Source organism: Rhinolophus sinicus, linkage group LG15 (genome assembly GCF_036562045.2).
Source record: "Rhinolophus sinicus isolate RSC01 linkage group LG15, ASM3656204v1, whole genome shotgun sequence".
Classification (NCBI taxonomy): domain Eukaryota; kingdom Metazoa; phylum Chordata; class Mammalia; order Chiroptera; family Rhinolophidae; genus Rhinolophus; species Rhinolophus sinicus.
Window position 1 is genome coordinate 11,529,816 of NC_133764.1, and position 18,299 is coordinate 11,548,114.

Consider the following 18,299-nt stretch of genomic DNA (forward strand, 5'->3'; position numbering starts at 1 on the left):
GTCTGTTGAATTCTGAGAACTGAGAGTAGAGGATTTCAGTATGGCTAGAATATGAGAGATTTGGATGGTGGAATGTTGAAAAACAAGGCAGGAGAAGCAGGCAGAATCTTGAAGGCTTTGATACTGCACTTTAACTCAAAAGACAGTAGGGAGCCAGTGAAGAGTCTCAAATAGGAGAATGACATCAGATTTGAGTTTTAGAAAAATCACTCTGGGTATGGAGAATTGATTTAAGGAGGTTGGGTAGGGAGACCAAGTAGGAGGCTGATAAGTGTAATGGAGGTGAGTGGGGATTGATTGTGCCTTGGACAAAGACAATGGCAAGGTAAATGGGAGGGCAGGGAAGCAAAACTGAATGAAGGTGCATCTGAAAGTGCTAAGGAGGAGGGTCCAGAAAGAAGGGTGTTAGCCCCTTTCCAAGGACTTTTTATTCAAACTCTCCTAAATAAGGTTTACATTAAGGCTGGTGGTGGGCTCTTACAGAGATAATATTGTTGCCAGAAGTGATTTTGGGATCAGTCTTCTCCAACAGGACAAGAAATGCCCAGAGAAGCAAAGCAACTTGCTCAAGGTCACACAACATGTCAATGGCAGAACATGACTCCTTGTTCTTAGCATTACTCAGCCTCCAGTGAAGCTAAATGGCTGGGGGTGCTGTGCCAACATGCCTAGACCTAAGATTTGAAGGGGTTGGCCATAGATTCCTTCTCCTCTCCTCCGTCTCTCCCTGCCATCTTTTCCCCCACGCGGGGCTTCAGTGATCAATCAAGGAATTACTGTTGAAACAGTTCCTTTATGCATAACAAGAGGTGCAGAGATTAAGGTGTGCGGTAAGAGTCCCTATCCAGAGATCTGAGATTCCCCTCCTCAACACTTCACTCCCCACTCCAGCTCTGGAAGGGGATAAAGGGCTTTCTGGAGGCAGCCAGCCCCACCCCCTCCAATCCCCAACTCCCAAGTGGTATCTTCAGCCAAGTTCTCACTGAGAGGCTCCTCCCTCACAGGCTCCAATGTTGCCATGGCAATTAGGTGGGTGGACAGCCCATACTATCTAGAGGCCACCTAACCCTCGCGTGGGGAGTTACCATAACAACCCCCTCTGGTACTAGAGGGGGTTGGGTCCCGCCCCCTTCCTCCGCAAGTAGAGAGGTGGGTGGCTTGATTGGCAGCTGGGCACACGAAAGAGGAGGGAAAGACAAGGAAAGGCGTCAAAGGAGAGCTAAGAAGGAAATGGGAGAGAGAAAAAAAGCAAAAAATAGGGAAAGGGAAGTGAACGTGTGTGCGCACGCGCGGGAGCTGGTGGGCGAGCTCCGCGGCCGCCTCGGCCACCGCCCACTTTTTTCACGCCAGGCTCGCGCGGTTGCCCAGTCCTCGCACGCGCCTTTCTCGGTCTCTCCTACGCCTGCGCGCAGGTGTCGGTGCCTGGGGGTGGGGGGAACCCGGCGCGCTCGCGTCACGTTCTGTCGTCCGCCCTCCCGGCGCTTGGCTACACCGCGCCTGCGCAGGAGAGTCGGGAGGCTCGGGTTGCAGGCTGCCGGACGATAGATAGCTCCTGTCAGCCTGTGGGTCGGTCCTCCCGCCGTCCCTCCCCCTCCCCGTTCCCTGGGGGAGGCGCGGTGGAGTCCGCCCCCAGGATCCCCCGATGGGGGAGAAGCGGCGACGGCGGCAGCGGAATAACCGATCCGGAGCGTGAGCGGCCCCAGGCCCCCATTCCCCGCGGAGACCATGGGCGACCCAGCCCCCGCCCGCAGCCTGGACGACATCGACCTGTCTGCTTTGCGGGTGAGCGCGCCGCCCCCCAGCTTCGCTCCGGTTCCTGTCCCTGCCGCAGGGGAGCGGGTAGCTGCACGCCTCATGTGCTCCCCGGGCGCCCCCTCCGCCAGCCCAGTCCCCCTTGGTGACCCCCGCCCCTTTCCTGGGCGCCCGCCGCTGCTGTGCCCCTGCCCTCTGCTCCCCTTTCTCCACTAGCTGCAGATTCTGGGAGCCAGTTCAGCCCCCACCCGGTGGTGCCCCGCCCCCACACTGTCTCCCACCTCCACCTTTGCTCAGGTTCCGGACCCCCTGCCTCCAAGGTGATTGAGGGTCAATCCTCTGGTTCCCCTAAACTTAAGCCCCCATCATCTGCAGACTCTTTATTGTGGTGCTCCTCCCTGGCCCCCCACCTCCTCTTGGGCCTCTTTCCACCCTTGCCTTACTTATGTCTTCTTCCTCCCCCTCCTCTTTCTGGGCTTCTCGAATTTTGACTTTGCAACTGCCTTGACATCCTCCCCCTCATCAGCCTTCCTCCTCCTCGCCCACCCCCGAATTGCATCTCTCCCTGGTCGGAATTTCAGCCTCCCGTCTCCACCCCACACCTCCGACCATCGCCCTCATCCATGTTCAACTCGCCTTATTCCTTCTCTCGTGTTTCAAGTGCAGCAGTCCAGACCCAGGCATTTCCGGTCTCAGGGTCCCTGAATATTACATTACCAACTCTGCAGTAGTGTGGAGCTGGGAGGAGAGACAAGTGCACTGGGGGAAGAGGGGACGCTTTTATTCACTTCAGAAACTCTGCCATGGGCTAAGAAGAGGATGTTTATCTGTATGTACACTCAAAAAACACAGGCTGCACGTAGTCAATCCGGAGGTTTGGAAAACCTGCTGGAGAGAGGAGGAAATAATGGAGATCTCTCAAGGGAGAGGCTAATTAGAAAACGGATGAGAGGAAACTAAGCAACAGGAATTTCTTCGAAATACCTATTTATTGTTCTTCCTGGGGCGCTTGCATGCCCTCATTTGGGAGCTTTCAGCAGCATTTATGTGCTTTTCTTCAGCAAGGAGCTCTGACCTAAGGGGCAGCTTAGTGATTTCAAGGTGAATACTCCAGACTGTCATTCAAGTGGTGTTTTTGTCCTGTGGCCTCTGGGCTTTCTCAACAGGCCAAGGTGTGAGGGGAGCAGGATTTCCCCTCTCTTGGTTCCTTTCTCTGGAGGCCCTGTCTAAATTGTCTCCTGGCTTAAGAGTTAGCCAGGGAATATGGCCAGTATCGTGAAAAGGCGGTCAGCCACACAGGTGCCCCGGATATGACTAGAGGGGAGACTGGAATTGAAGAGAGCAGAGTCATGTCGTTAATTGGGTTTCTCTAGGTGACACAGTTTTTTTTTGCCATTCAGGTCATAATTTGTCTGGTGCAGTGTTGGGCTAGGAGACCTGACTTGCTCAGATAAAGTGATAAATTGCTGAGGAGGGAGACTGAGCATTGAATTTCTGTGTGTGTGTGTGTGTGTGTGTGTGTGTGTGTGTGTGTGTTGGTGGGGAGAGGGTCTGAAGACTTTAGAAGGGAGATTCTTAAGGTCAGTTAAAACTGTGATTCTCAAGTTAAACTAGTTGGGGTATAAAATGGTAATCCAGGCTCCCCTTGATGTGCTGCTCTCCCCACCCTTTCTTCCCACGTTGGCTGTTGATTAACTCATGCTACAGGTTCTGTGGCTGTGGTGATTGAAATACAACAAAAAAACGGGTGGGTCCAAACCATGACCTTTGGTTTAAACCTTGTGGGATTCTGCTTGGGCTTCTCTTTTCCTGTATCCTCTTCTGGTGGTTTGGCCTGGACCCTCAGCTTGGGATTTCCAGCAATTCTGCAAACACCCTCTGACCTTGGATGTGGTATTTTCCTTCCGGACTTCTCTGCTTGAAGCAAGGTTAGCCTCCTTCCTCTGTCGTCTCCTGTCTTATTCTCCTCTCTCTCCTTCTAGAGATCCCACTGACATGTTCCCAGTGCTTCTGTCTTTCCTGCCTCAGGCTTCTTAAGCAAGCATCCCCCTCTCCCCACTGCCACCCCAGTACTCTAGGGCTTGTGTCTTCTTTGAAATGGGGCTAAAGAGGGCCTGCTTCCTCCTTGCCGCTGACCTCTTCTCAGTGCCTGTCCTCTCTCCTCTACTTCACAGAGCTGCTGTGGCACCGTGGAGCAGCTAGCTCAGTCATCTCTTGCTCTGTTCCTGTGTTTTTCAGTGAGAAACTGGTAACCTGAAGAATTAATGACAAAGCATGTTTCCCCTTACATCGTGTTGCGTTGGGGACCTGGGGAGGGGGATGGGAGAGGAACATATTCACCATTTATTAGCTGGCCTTGAAGAGCCTAAGTTGTCTTGCTTCTCTTGTTTCACGATAAGGCTTGATGTTTCAACTGGTGATGAGAGTAATAGTCTGATATTAGGGAAGATTGAATTGCACTAATCTGTAAGCCATGTGTGGGGAGGCCAGGTGAAGCTGCCACTTTGTGACCACAGGCACACTTGACCTCTTTGAGGCTCCATTTCTCCCTCAGCACAGTAGCATGAGGTTGTATTCCTGAGTTCAAGTCCTGGCTTCCTCTGTGTGTAAACTTGGCCTTGATCCTCCTCCTCCCCTTGCTTGCTACAGATTCTGCAGAGAGCCTTAACCCCGCTGAGGCTGTTTTCTCCTCTGTGTAAGTGAGGATGGTGATAGTATTGAACTCGGAGTTACTGAGGATGCTGAGTACTTACTTAGTTCAATTCCTGGTATGTAGTGACCACGTGCTGGTCCTTATTGTTGTTAATTGTTATCAAGTGACAATCAGAGAAGCCTTCCAGGACAACTGTATGTAAAAAAAGCACTCCCCTCCCTGCTTTGTTTTTATATAAAATTTTATATAGCTCTCCCTTAGTCTGCTTTATTCTATTTCATAGTATTTATTACCAGCTGACATATATATTTATTTTCTTCAACTTTCTAAAATGTAAGTTCAGTGAAACTATGATTTCGACTGTTTTGTTCATATTTGCGTCTCCAGTGCTTAGTCGGGGCTCAAATGTTTGTTGAGTAAATGTATGTATTACTAACAAATGAAAGTTCTTAGCACAGTGCTTGCTTAGAGACAACATTCAATAAATGCCATGCTTGTTAGGCTTCTTCTTACCCCTCTTTTATAAACACACAATTAAGAATACATCTTTTCTGGGTTGTTTTGGAATCAGACCTTATCTGGTGGTAGACAGAGTTCTGGAAGCCTCCATCTGAGTGATGCCCTTGAAGTAAAGTTAGGATCATCCAAGAGAAAATTGGGGCCTCTTGTTTCAAACATTCTCTGTGTCTAAACTTGATTATGTTCCAGAAGAATCTTCTGACTTGGAACTCTTGGCTTCTCACAAAGGACAAGTGTCAGTGGAAGTTGACAGGACAAGGAGGGAACAGACCCCGGGCTGACCTCTTTCCTTTTGCATCACTCCTTTTGGTTGACCCATTTCATAAATCAAACAGCTTCTCTTTAACTGTCTAACCAGTTGGAAATTTCAGACTGCAGTGTCCTTGAAAGTATGGAGCTAAGCTCAGTGTTGTTGTATTGAAATAATAGCATGGAGTGCAGTCAGGAGGAACTTGTTGCTAGGAGGTGGTGCTGACAGAGACGTTCTTTTTCCAATGATTTTGTGTTGTTGTGTCTGTTCTTCAGAGAAGTCTCTTTCCCTTCCTTCTCTCTTCATGAGGCTGTGGAGCCAGCACCACTTGGAAAGCTGGCATTTCTGGGCATGCGTTTCTAGGCTGCTGAGCAACGTGGGACTGCTGCTGTGTTCTGATGTGCTAGCTGTCCAAATGTTGATGACAGATGCCTCAGGCAGGGGAATGAGAAACTGACCTCCTACAGCAGAAGTAATGGCATTAAGTAGTGACATTTTTCTTAGAGAATTGCAAATGGGGAGTGGGGCTGTTTTGGAGTGAAGTGAAATACTGCTTTGGCAAAATGATGGAAGGAAGATTCCCCAAATGAGGGAAGAGACACCACCACCCTTTATGCTGTGGATAGCACAGATTGCCATAGCCTTTAGTGATGCATGGCAGGGTACCACTAAAGGGGAGGGTCTTTAGTGAAGGGGGAGGGGGAGGGTCTTTGGAAAAGTGAGGTTTTGACATTTAAGATAACAGTAAGAGAGTTAGTAAGAGAGCCAGTTGGTCCACCCCCTCACGCTTGCCCCAAGAGCTCGGTTAACACTATACTGTGCAGAATTCTGATTTCAGACTTGGCCTCTTCCATTCCTTTCAAGTTTGAACTGAATGCCTGAAACAGTGTCACTCACACAAGCTTGCATATGTAAAGTGTCCTCACTTGTCATCTTAGGGACGAGATGACAGGAAGTGTGCAACTGTTCTTTTCAAGTTGGCATTCTGGCATAGGTCTGTAAATAAGGAATGCAGTAACTTCTCAACCCAGAAGCATAAAACAATTCTGGGACTGGAGAGCATCTCCAGAAGCCATCTGAGAGTCTGTCTGACTAAACTTTCTGTCTCTGATAAAGTTGTGCCAGAGAAAGTAAATAATGTCCTTTCCTACATCAATCAGTCACGAGCATTGTCAGTCTGCTGCATTGAGAGTTAGGTTCTAGATACTATGGGAAGGATGTAATATTGTACTCAATACTGTACTAAGAAGCTGTTTAATCAGAGCTCGGGGAGCATTCACCTAAGAGATGCCTTTGCAAGGTCTGGCTCCCCTTTTCTGAACTGTCACTGCTTTACTCAATATCTTAGAACCCTCGAGGTCAGGACGTTTTTGTTAAACCTGATTGCCATGAATTACACTCTTTTTTTGTCATCCTGTGGTCAGTCATCTTGAAATCTGATAGCCAGGCTTTTCCCTATCCCAGCACCCACTTTACACCCCCAACTCCTTTAGTCTTTTCTTTCCTAGGTTGAAGAATAGAACAAAAAGTAATCGGGTCGTCTACTCGCAGAGCATTTCGTGAATGCCCACATGACATAGACACAAGTCTTCCTTACAAGTGGAAGCTTGGACCCTGTCCACAGCCCCCATTCATTGTCTCCTTGCTCCTGTTCTTCCTGCCATTCTCCTCCCAACCAGCCAGCCCTAGACTTGAGTCTGGGATTCTCCCACTTACAGGAAGCTCCTCCAGAGGGTAGTTGAAAAGATATATGAGGTTCTTTATAAGGGTAGGGAATGGTGGTAGAGGGAGGAGAGAAGAAAGGGCTAGAATATGGTGACTCAAGGAGCCCCTGGAGTTGTGTTCAGTGGCCCTACAGCCTGAAAATGTACTTGCTAACTGTGGGAAGGATGTCCTGCTCTGTTTGAGGAAAGATCTAGAACTTGGCACAGAGGACACAGTGATGAAGAAAACAGCTATAGTTTTTCTATAGTGTAGTAGTGTAGTGTGAGAGACACTGATTAAAAATCATATATAATTACATATATATGTATATGTGTAATTATATATAATTTATATATATATAAATACATTTTATATCTTTATATATTTTTATATAAATATATATGTGTGTGTGTGTGTGTATATGGCAAACCATGATAGGACTGTAGTAGAAAACTTCTGTATGCCATGAGAGCATATAACAATTGTTTTTAATTTTTACAAAACAAATATTTGGTTGGTTGCTTGATAGAGAAATAAATCACATATCAGAAAACCAAGTTGGCATTGCCACAGAAAGCGTAAATAAAGGTGAACCAGCAGGTAGAGTTTGGTGATGAGCAGAATTGGGAGACCCTGGAATGGGCTATTCTTAAGGCGGAGCATTTGGTCAAAAATCAAGGGCTTGAGGCCTGAGGATGGGGTGGAAACTCGAGGCTTAAATTTCCAAAAGGATTTCTTCTGAGCCTTCCTGTGGGAGGAAAAAAAGTTTGTTTATCTGTTTCAAAGGGTAAGGGCTTATGTATATGGAAAGGACATATGACCCTCATTTTTATTTAGTGGGGGGAGGGTCTCTGAGTCTGGAATCTGTGGACTCACATGTTCCCTGTCAGGGGGGGTGAATGTGCTTGTTGTCTAGAGGGCGTATGAGGGAGAAGGGCGTATCACTAATATTTTATCTTTTAATAAAAATTGTATGTATCTGGAGTCTACAACATGATGTTTTAATATACACAGTAAAATGGTTACTGCAGTCAAGCTATTATAATTACCATTCCATCTCCTCCACGTTCCCATTGTGTGTTTATCGCTAGGTGTTCTTAGCCTGAGTGGTGGCTGGAGTTGGAAGGTAGGTAAATCTCACAGAAATAAGCACAAGTAGGCCCAGCCTTGGGCTTGGCTCTTGTGATCTGTGGGAAGTGGGGTTTTCCTAACAGTTAGATAGATAATGTATATAAATAGAAGAGACTTTCAATTTACATTGTGTACAAATAAAGGATGAGTGGGGTAGGTGGGGGGAGTGTTACTGATTTTGCATGTTTGGAATGAAACGGTTGGGGAAGCCAGTCTCAGGCTGAATATGTTCTTGAAGGAGCCAGACTCTAGAAGCAGCTTAAATGTCAGGAGAATGGCAGAGTAGAAGACAGTGGGATGGGCTGTGAGAAGTATTTGGGGCACAGCCTGTGGGAGGAACCTTAGTGGCTGGAGAGAAATGAATGAATGGAGGAAGTGGACACTTTGCCTAAGACAAATGGTGATGGTTGGTAAGCGAGGAGGCAAGCAGACCTTCGACAGAGGAGGTAGTTAGGCCCTCACACTCTCCTGGAAAGTGCATGTCCCCATAGCAGGAGAATCTTACGGGATCACAAGTGACAGGTGAAGTGGACAGCTTCTGTCATCACAACCAGGAACCCCCTCCAACTCAGTGTGACTGAGCCAGTGCATGCGGCGAGCACGGCCTTGCCTCCTTAAAGCAGCTGCCATTAGTTTGTCTTCTGAAGGAGAATAGGACATTTTTCACACCCTCTCCCATAAGGAACCATTTGAGATGTGATCTGAAGGGTTTGGAGTGCTGAACTGCTCCTAGAACCACAGGTTTGGGGGAGTTTTTCTATGAACAGCGGTCCTTGCAGGAATTTTTCTCTAAACAGATTGAGGATCAGTAGGGCTGAATGAAGAAAATTCCACTTCCTTTAAGAATTACTTCAACTTCTGCTTTTTCCATGAAGCCTTTTTAGGCTATGCCAGCCCTCACTGTTCATGTTCTCCACCTTTCCACACACAGACCTTACAGTTTAGCATTTGGTTATATATTGCCTTGTGTTGAATAATATTCTATGATCTTGTTTTTCCTATCACTTCCTCAGATATAGGGACTGACCATGATCCATATTTCCCATTGATTCCTCACAGTGTCTACAGAAATACCGACCACATAGTAGGGGTTCATTAATCACTTGCTTGGTAAGAGATATGGGTGTAAATATTCCTGTGATTTGTCTTTTCCTTCTAGACTCAATCCCCAAACAACAAAGCATGCCTTGCATAGGAGGTCTGACAGTTAAGTTTGTGAGCCTGTTGCAACGATGTTGCTAACCTTTTTTGATATCAGAGGGATTATTCATTATGAATTTGTACCAACTGGACAAACAGTTAACCAAGTTTACTATTTGGAAGAGCTGAAAAGTCTGCGTGAAAAAGTTAGACGACTTGAACTTTTCACCAACAATTCACAGCTCTTGCATCATGACAATGCACCAGCTCACAGGGCACTGTCTGTGAGGGAGTTTTCAGCCAGTAAACAAATAACTGTATTGGAACATCCTCCCTACTCATCTGACCTGGCCCCCAATGACTTCTTTCTTTACCTGAAGATAAAGGAAATATTGAAAGGAAGACATTTTGATGACATTCAGGATATCAAGCATAATATGACGACAGCTCTGATGGCCATTCCAGAAAGAGTTCCAAAATCGCTTTGAAGGGTGGACTAGGCGCTGGCATCAGTGCATAGCTTCCCAAGGGGAGTACTTTGAAGGTGACTGTAGTGATATTCAGCAGTGAGGTATGTAGCACTTTTTCTAGGATGAGTTCGCGAACTTAATTGTCCAACCTCGTATGCTGGGCACCTGCACAACACAAAACAACACAGGTACTTAGTGCTTTTCAACTGTGGTGGCCCTGCCTTCCAGCGGGTGTATGGAAATGTTGAGGAGGGAGGCCTTGGAAGTATTAATAGCATTTAGCATGTGGGGATCGGGGGTGTTAACCACCATGCAAAGTCTGGGCAGCACATTGAAAAATTGTGTTTTCACCCAAATTTCCAATACTGCCTCTTGTGAACTTGTTAGGGACGAGGGAAAGGTCAGGTGAAGGGCTAAACAGGTTTCTTGCATGAAGTCGGAAGTAGTTCCAAAGTCACCTCTTTGACTTCTTTTGGGTGGGAAGAAGAATGTAGGTTCTAAATTACTTTTCTGCATGGCACATATCTCTTCCAAGACCTTTTATTTGTCTGCCAGCTCACCTCAGGAGGTGAAATGGGCCAGCTCCTAGCCTGTAAGGGAGAAGATTTTCATGTTCTCTCTTCACCACCTACCCATTCTTTCTTTCAAGGCACATTTGTAAGAAAGTGGCTGAAGCATGTAGTACTTGGTCTTTCATTCTGAGTGGCCCAGGAAGGAGGCTTCAAGAAAACAACTGGATAGGGCACCCCAAAACCCGAGCAGCATGAGGCAGAGATAAGGTGTGTGCACACAGTGTTTGAGAGAGGCCAGCACGTTTATTTATCTCCTCTCGGGTCTTTTCATCTACCGTTGTCTCCTTGAAGACAGAGGTGTCGTGAGTTAGTGTCATTACTCAGATTTCAGGGGAGTCACCAGAGGGTAGAAGGTAACTTGCCTACTGCATTCTTTGGAGAAAAACAGCTTTGGGGTGGGGGTGGGGTGGGTGGTGAGTGGCGGGGAGTAGAGATAATGGGGACAAGCTAATGAGCTGTGTCCACTTCCCTCTATGTGCTAATCTGATTTAGGAGACTAGAGCTTGACTGGCTCTTGGTCCTTGTCTAGCTCAGGTTTGGAGAAGCTGCAGAAAGTCCCTGTAACCTTAACAAGGTCATTCTACTCTGTGGAAACTACCTGGAGCCACATGTCACAGTGGTGCTGGGGGTCAGGCGGCATGTGACTCAGAAGTTCCTCAGTTCCTTTATCCCTTCAGACCTGTTGTAAGCCCTTTTCTCTCTTAAGTTCAGAACAAGTCATTTATGTTTTAATGTGTATTCACTTCAGGAGGTGTTTTGGAGTTAGAATAAGAACAATACTGGACACTTACTATGCAGTAGTTTCTCTCCTTGTGTATTCTCATTATCCCTCACAATGACCCTTTGAGGTGGATGATGATATCCTCATTTTCGAGACGAAGAAGCCAAGGCTTACAGAACTTGGAAGTTACTAACTTGCCTAAGGTTGGACGGCCGGTAAGCGGTAGAGCCCAGGTTTAGACTCAGACTCCAAAACTTGAGCTGGTTCACCCTGTGCTGCTGGAGGCCTGTTCCCAGGTGGCCGGGTGTACGCGTATGTGGGGTGCATGTTGAGGGGAGGGCAGCGTGTAGCCAACATTCTAGACTAGGTACTTTGAGCAATATTGTTTGCTGCTTGCTTTAATTGTAAACTGTGACCTGTGGCAAACAGGCTTTGTGGGCTTGGGGATATCACACCATCCATAATGTTTCTATGGTAAAGTATTTGGAGATTTTTGGGATAGGGCCTGTTTCATGGATTGGAGACAGCCTGTATGAGAAATGGTTACTGCCCTCCAGGAGCACGGTCTGGCTCTGTGTCTTGGTAGAGGACTGGTTTTATTCATATTCCTGGGACGTTTTTTGAGAAGAGGAAATAGTCTGAGCCTTTGGGAGCTGCTAGTAGGTTGGCATTGGTGGGCCCATGCTGGGAATACAACGCTTCATGGACCTGTGCCCAGAACTGAGAGGGATTTCTGGATGTGAGGCTGTTGGTCAGAGGACTCTGATGACAGGATGGGAAAGATACAAAAGAATTCAGAGTCTTTACTCAGGAGGAAAGAGAGTTGAGTGATTGAGAAGAAGGCCTGTTCTTCAGAGGGAGGAGAGGAAGGTTGTCTCACCTTCCTCTACACTAACTGTACGCTTAAAAATGGTTAAAATGGTAAATTTTTTGTGGTTAAATACACACAACGTAGAATTTACCATTTTAACCATTTTTAAGTGTACAGTTCAGTGGCATTAAGTGCATTCACATTGTTGTGCAATCACCACCATTAGCCATCTCCAGAACTTTCTCATGATCACAGACTAACTCTGCCCATTAAACATGAACTCTCCATCCCTCCCTCCCCCGGCCCCTGGCAGCCACCTTTCTGTGTCTCCTCCCTTTCTCTGTGTGCCTGGCAGAGCAGATGCTTAATGTTTGTTGAGTCAGGTTAGGTGACCTGTCCCAGAAGTCCATGTGTCATCAGCCAACACAGAACACACCCCTCCCTCTGGCTCCAATGAAAGGTGATGGCCTTTGAGAGGGATTTTAAATGAAATGGCTCCATATAATAGAATCACAAAAGGATTAGGCAGGGGAAAGAAAAATGAAGGGTTTCTTTTCCTGGTTCAGCTCCTTTTGTCATCTCCCCGCTCTGACTTGCGTTCTGGTTCTGTTGCGCTATATTCATCATCTCGTTTGCTCTCAGCTCTTACTTCTTCTCATCCTGAGGATCTCGTGGGTAAGTGCTAGAAGAAGTTGGAAAGATGTTCATTTAGGGGATGAAGATAATAAAATGTAATAGCACTTCTGCATGTGTGTGAGGGGTACATACGTATGTTAACCGGCGTCTCCCTGGTGGTAGAAGAAAACCAACCTTAGATGAGTACCTTGGACCCCATCGAGGGTCGCTGTCCCTTCTATGTTCCTCCTTTCCCAACGGGTGGCCAGCGGTGCATCTCTGGCTGGAAGCTTTATTCAACAAACGTGTCCATGTATTGTTAGAAGCCGTTCTAGGTGCTGAAAGCTCATATGTGGGTGACATCAAGTAAAGGGAGGGTAGGTTTTTAATATCGGGTGGTGTGAGCTTGGATGCTTGTCTCTTGTGGGATGATGGGCAATGGAACAGGCTTAAAAAATTAGAAGAAGGTGGTTAATAGCTAAAGATGTTTTTGGGAAACCTCAGGCAGCCTTTTAGGCCCCTTTGATGTTCCCTTCTGGCCCTCCAGGCCTGCCCAGTTTGGAGCTGGGCCAGGCTCTTGTATCCCTCTGTGGTGTCCACACCCCTGGACAGACCCAAAGCATGACCTGGAACTGAGTTGGGTTTTTAGAATGGAGGTGACAAATTCAATGCCAGCCTGGCCTCCTCACTTTCCTTTGTCCACACCATTTGCAGTTTATTCATTGACCTTCATGGGGAAAGGGGAAAAAAGGAAATAGACACAGGCGTGGCTCTCAAGTCACCCAGGAAGAGAGGAAGGCAGGAGAGCCCCATGTCGTAGAGATGCCCGTCTTGCAGGTCACAATGCAGGCCCCAGAGGCCTAGAGTTGGTCGGTTGTTGGTGGCAACTTCGGATCCACGGGTCAGGGCTGTGTCCCTAGATCACCAGTCCTTGTGATGGTCCCCAGGGACTGAGGGGAAGCTGGAGGACTCATAATCTTTTTCCGTCTTTTGTGCACAACAGGCGGAGGCTCTACATACTTAGCATTATCTTCCAGGGTCTGCCCAGTAGCGATGGCCCTTCGCACCACAACCCCTCAGTGCACTCTAAAACCTATTTTTCTCTTAGATTCAGCCAGGTATGAATTGAGGTTGATTGTTTTCCTTGGATTGAGCCTGTTTTACCTAACCCTGGTGCTCAAAGTTTGAGTGAAGGAATGCTCCCCTCACTCAGTCCTAGAAACGCTGCCTCCCGTATCCTGTGTAGCCAGGCGTTACACTCTGCCTGCGTGTGATTCTCGTCACCACCACTAGTAAAAGGAAAAAGTAACTGAAGTGCTTGTGTTTAAAACAGAGCATCATGCATTGGCTATCTTACTTTTTTTTTTATTTAATACATTTTATTGGGGAATATTGGGGAACAGTGTGTTTCTCCAGGGCCCATCAGCTCCAAGTCGTTGTCCTTCAGTCTAGTTGTGGAGGGCGCAGCTCAGCTCCAAGTCTAGTTGCTGTTTTCAATCTTTAGTTGCAGGGGGCGCAGCCCACCATCCCATGTGGGAATTGAACCAGCAACCTTGTTGTTGAGAGCTCACGCTCTAAGTAACTGAGCCATGTGGCCACCCCCACCTTACATTTTTAAGGTGCCAGCAGGAGGTCAGGGTCTCAGAGCTAGTCTTGTGCTTGACCACGCTGCTGCATTGCCCTGTCCCCACCAGGTAGAAGGGCTCCAATGTGAATGGTCAGCCTGGATTTAAGTTGCATTCTGTGTAGATGAGGTGTGTTCTACAAGCCAATGATGAATGCCCTGCTACCGCCCAGATCCCCTCCCGGCCTCCTCACCTCCTCAACTGGGTAAAACTGATGGTCTCCAGAGAGCTCCCAGCTGGAGGCCTGCTGACAGGAGTGGCTGTGGGAGCTTAGGCAATGTGATACGGAGTGAGTGTGGCATTAGGAACTGGGAAACCAGGTTCTAGTTTCATTCCCATCTCTAGTTTGCAGGATAAGTGTCATCTCTCTAGGACTTGGTTTCCTCACCTGCAAAATGAGGGGACGAGCATAGTGGCTCTTTATCACAGACAGGCTCAGTTAGAATGATCTCGGTAGCTTTTTAACCTACATCCGCCCAGGCCTGCCCCCGGAGGTGATTCAGTCATCCAGGGTGGGGCCGGGCTGTGTGTGTGTTGTCCCAGGTGATTCCATGCAGATTTCCTTCCAGAACTACTAGACCAGATGATCCTCAAAGTCCTTGACCCAGGAGTCCTCTCCTGCTTTCTTTCCTCCCTCCCTGAAAATCTTGGAGTGCCTACTCTGTGGGGTGCTCTGTTCACAGCACTGACTTAAACATGTAACTATCAGACGTGTGATTTGCAATGTAGAGTCTGTAAAGAAAGGTGTACTTGTGGGGTGGTGGTTTTGTGGGTGACGCGGGGCCAAGGAGGAGCTACGGGAGAGCAGGATACTGTGGGAGGAGGTGGCCAGGGTGGGGTAACAGGATGAGGCCTCTGAGCTCGTCTGGCAAACAGCAGCGCCGGCTGTGCAGCGATCTCAGGTCGGGGTGCAGCTGGGGTGTGGGCATGGGACTGGGCATCTGGGAAGGCGACAGATAAAGGGAAGGTTCAGCAAAAGGTTTGAAGGACTGTTCCAAGTCTGAACTTCAGAATATGAGTACTCCAGAGACCATTTCTTGAGTCTCTCCTTTCCTAGGGAGAGGAGTCAGACCAGCTGAGGATTCACTGGGGAAGAAAGGGAATTTTCGCTTGGGTTTTAAAGCTAGCGATGGGCCAGAAGGGTGGGGCCTTCCCCATCAGCACTTACCCTCCAAAGCATAACCCTTGGAGACAGACTTGAATTTAAACCTCAGTTTTGTCACTGTGTGACCTCTGGCAAGGTCATTACTACCCCCATGCCTCCTTTTCATCATTTGTCAAAAAAGACCCACCTAATTGGGCTGTTACAAGGGTTAAATAAAAATGTAGGTAAAATATGGGGCCTGGTAACTGCTCATTAGATAGGTGGTAACTGCCTGACTGCTCTTGTGAAAGCAAGTGCTCAGAAAGGGTCACTCCTGGGGTTCTGTTAATATTCTTCTCCTGTATTTTCTTTGGGAAAGAGAAAATCACCCAATTGAGTTCTCTCTTAATGGCTGTAGGTGGGTGAGTCACTGAGCCCCCGGGTGTGGGCATAGAATTCCGTGAGCCTGGCTTCCCTTTCCCTGCCCTAGAGCTTTCTACCATCTCCTGAAAGTCTTCCAGCTTCATTGGAAGAAAGCAGCTTCAAAATCTAATATCCGAACTTGAAACTCCTGTTTGTCCTGCCCCCTGATTCAGGAATCCTGGCAGTAGCTGGGCCGTCCCTGTGGCCCTGCTTACCCTTCTGTGTAAAAGCTCTCTGGGCCCACCCAGAGGAAACACTCTGCCTCAGGGGGGAAACCTGCGCCTCACCCTTGGGAACATTCTGATGGGGATACCTAACTTTATTCGGATGTGACAGGACAAAAATGTGTCAAGTGCTTTGTGGAGAGGCACAGATTCCGTGTTGGGTGGCTAGGGCCTCTTGACTCTTCACAAGGCTTTGCCTGGAGATTTAAGACCCTTTCCTGCCTCAGAGCTTTGGGCCTTCCTCTCTCCCTGCCCTTTGCTTGCTTAACTCTTGGCTTGTCCTTTTGGTCTCAGCTTAAATAGCATTTCCCCAGCAGGCCTTTCCCGGTCCCCCTCCCCCATCATGACCTCCCTTTAATCTTTGTAATAGTGCTCTGTACTTTTTCTTCATAGTCTGTCACAGTTGAATTTATGTAATTGTTGTGTCATTACGTCTTTAGTGTCTGCTTCCTATAAGCTCCACGAAGGAAGGGACCCTTTCTGTTTTGTTCATTGCCACAGTCTAGTATCTAGCAGGCACTCACTATTTGTTGAGCTGAATACGCGAACTGGTTTCCTGGGCCCGAGAGTTGATAAGAATCCAGGCAGTAAAGGTTGCTTAAGAGAATGAGGAGAGACGGGCTTGGTGAAAAGTTGGATGAGCCTGTCTGCTCCATCCTGCTGGTCATGAAATTTCCGTTTCCTGTCTCACGTTCATCCCTTGGGCTGTAATTTATTCTGAGTTGGTCCGTGGTGGGGCCAGAGACGATCTGGTCTCTACCTGTAGAATAATCCTGCTCTTCCTTTGTAGGTCTGTGATTCAGACAGTCCTTTCTCCCCTCCCTGCTGGCCCTACCCTTCACCTGTGCTTCTCCCGACTGACTCAGCTTTGTGCCCTCTCCCCTTCCTTCTAGGTTCTCTTTTCATAGTCCTCTTGTCTTCCATAAAAGTCTTCCCTAAGTTCTCTCTCATGGTGGCTAGTTGGTCTCCCATCTGGAATGAGAAGTAACACGGGGGTAAGACAGATCTCTAAGGCCAAGGGGCCACGAAGCTTCCCCGGTCTCTTGCCTGGGACTTGTGGACACCTGACTCCTACAGGAGGAGGTTGCAATGGGGTATAATGAATTGTTTGTGCTGCAGTTGAAAACCGGCAGTGAGAAGCCTTGTTATTATCCAGCCCTGATGACTGCTGTCCTCCTCCATGAGCTTGGTGTGTGCCAGCCTGAATGGGCTTGGCGTCTCCTCCCCTCCCTGCCGCCGCCTCCTGCTTCCATGCTCTGCCCTGCCTTGCTCTCCCAGTGTCTGCTTCCCAGGGACTCCACCCTGCTCCTCTCAGCCCTACCTCCAAGGCCATACATCTTATATTTTCCCTTTTCTTTCGCCTGCCCTCCTTTCAATTCTATTTTTTCATCTTGTTTCTTTTCTCCCGCGCTGCTACTCTTCACTCTAAGTCCCAACAATCTTAGTAAATCATATTTTTTTTACACGTGAATTTTTTAAAAGTTGGGACATTGGTTAATAACATTATATAAATTCAGGTGTACAGCATTATAATTTGGCTATCTGTATACACTATGCCATGCTTGCCACCAAAAGTCTAGTTTCCCTATATTTGACCCCCTTCACCCATTTTGCCTTCCTCCAGTCACCCCCACTCTGGTAACCACGGATGTGTTGTCTGTATCTGTGAGTTTGTTTGTTTGTTTTTTAAATATTTTATTGGGGAAGGGGAACAGGACTTTATTGGGGAACAGTGTGTACTTCCAGGCCTTTTTTCCAAGTCAAGTTGTTGTCCTTTCAATCTCAGTTGTGGAGGGTGCTGTTCAGCTTCAATTGTTGTCCTTTCAGTCTTAGTTGTGGAGGGCGCAGCTCAGCCCCAGGCCCAGTTGCCGTTTCTACTTGCAGGGGACACAGCCCACCATCCCTTGCGGGACTCGAGGAGTTGAACTGGCAGCCTTGTGGTTGAGAGCCCACTGGCCCTTGTGGGAATCAAACCGGCAACCTTTGAAGTTATGAGCATGGAGCTCTAACCGCCTGAGCCACTGGGCCGGCCCCGAGTTTGTTTTTGTTTTGTTTCCTTTTTGTTTTCTACATATGAATGAAAATACACAGTTTTTGTGTTTTTCTGTCTTGACTTACTTTGCATAATAACCTCAAGATCCATCCATGTTGTCACAAATGGCAAAATTTAATCTTTTTTTATGGCTGAGTAGTAGTCCATTGTAAATGTAGCACATCTTTATCCATTCATCATCAATGGACATTTAGGTTTGACACAGTTTTTTCTTGTTCAGTGGGAGGCGGTCTCTTCATCATGACTGTGCAAATTTGTAGCACTTCATGGATTTCAAAATGTTTTACACTCATGAATTCTTACGAGATGGAATTGGGTAGATCAGGAAAAGAGGCTCTGAGATGTTACGCGAATTTGCTAAACCACACGAAAGAATCAGAACCAGTGGCTAGGCCTTCTGATTCTTGATGAAGTATAAACACTAACCGTACCCTGTCGTTCCATTTTACTGTCTTTCTTTCTGCTTCAGCTAAGAAATCTGTCCCTGCGTTATCCTTTTATAATTTTGAACTTTCCTGTAAGTTGTCCTCTGAGGTGGGACCGCCTTCTGCC

The 18,299-nt window shown here is 47.5% G+C and overlaps 1 protein-coding gene across 17 annotated transcripts in view; it reads left to right on the forward strand.

Annotated features, from left to right (window-relative positions):
• Positions 1-1,488: 1,488 nt before the first annotated feature.
• Positions 1,489-18,299, forward strand: part of MINK1 (misshapen like kinase 1) — a 50,702-nt gene continuing 33,891 nt past the window's right edge. For 8 of the 17 annotated variants that reach the window (XM_074320918.1, XM_019715111.2, XM_019715112.2 and 5 more), the window contains exon 1: positions 1,504-1,782. In XM_074320918.1, coding sequence (XP_074177019.1) covers positions 1,726-1,782 — 57 coding nt within the window. In that variant the 5' untranslated portion in view covers positions 1,504-1,725. Of the gene's footprint in view, positions 1,783-18,299 lie in introns of all 17 variants that reach the window. The other 9 variants (XM_019715107.2, XM_019715108.2, XM_019715110.2 and 6 more) reach the window with 4 other exon arrangements.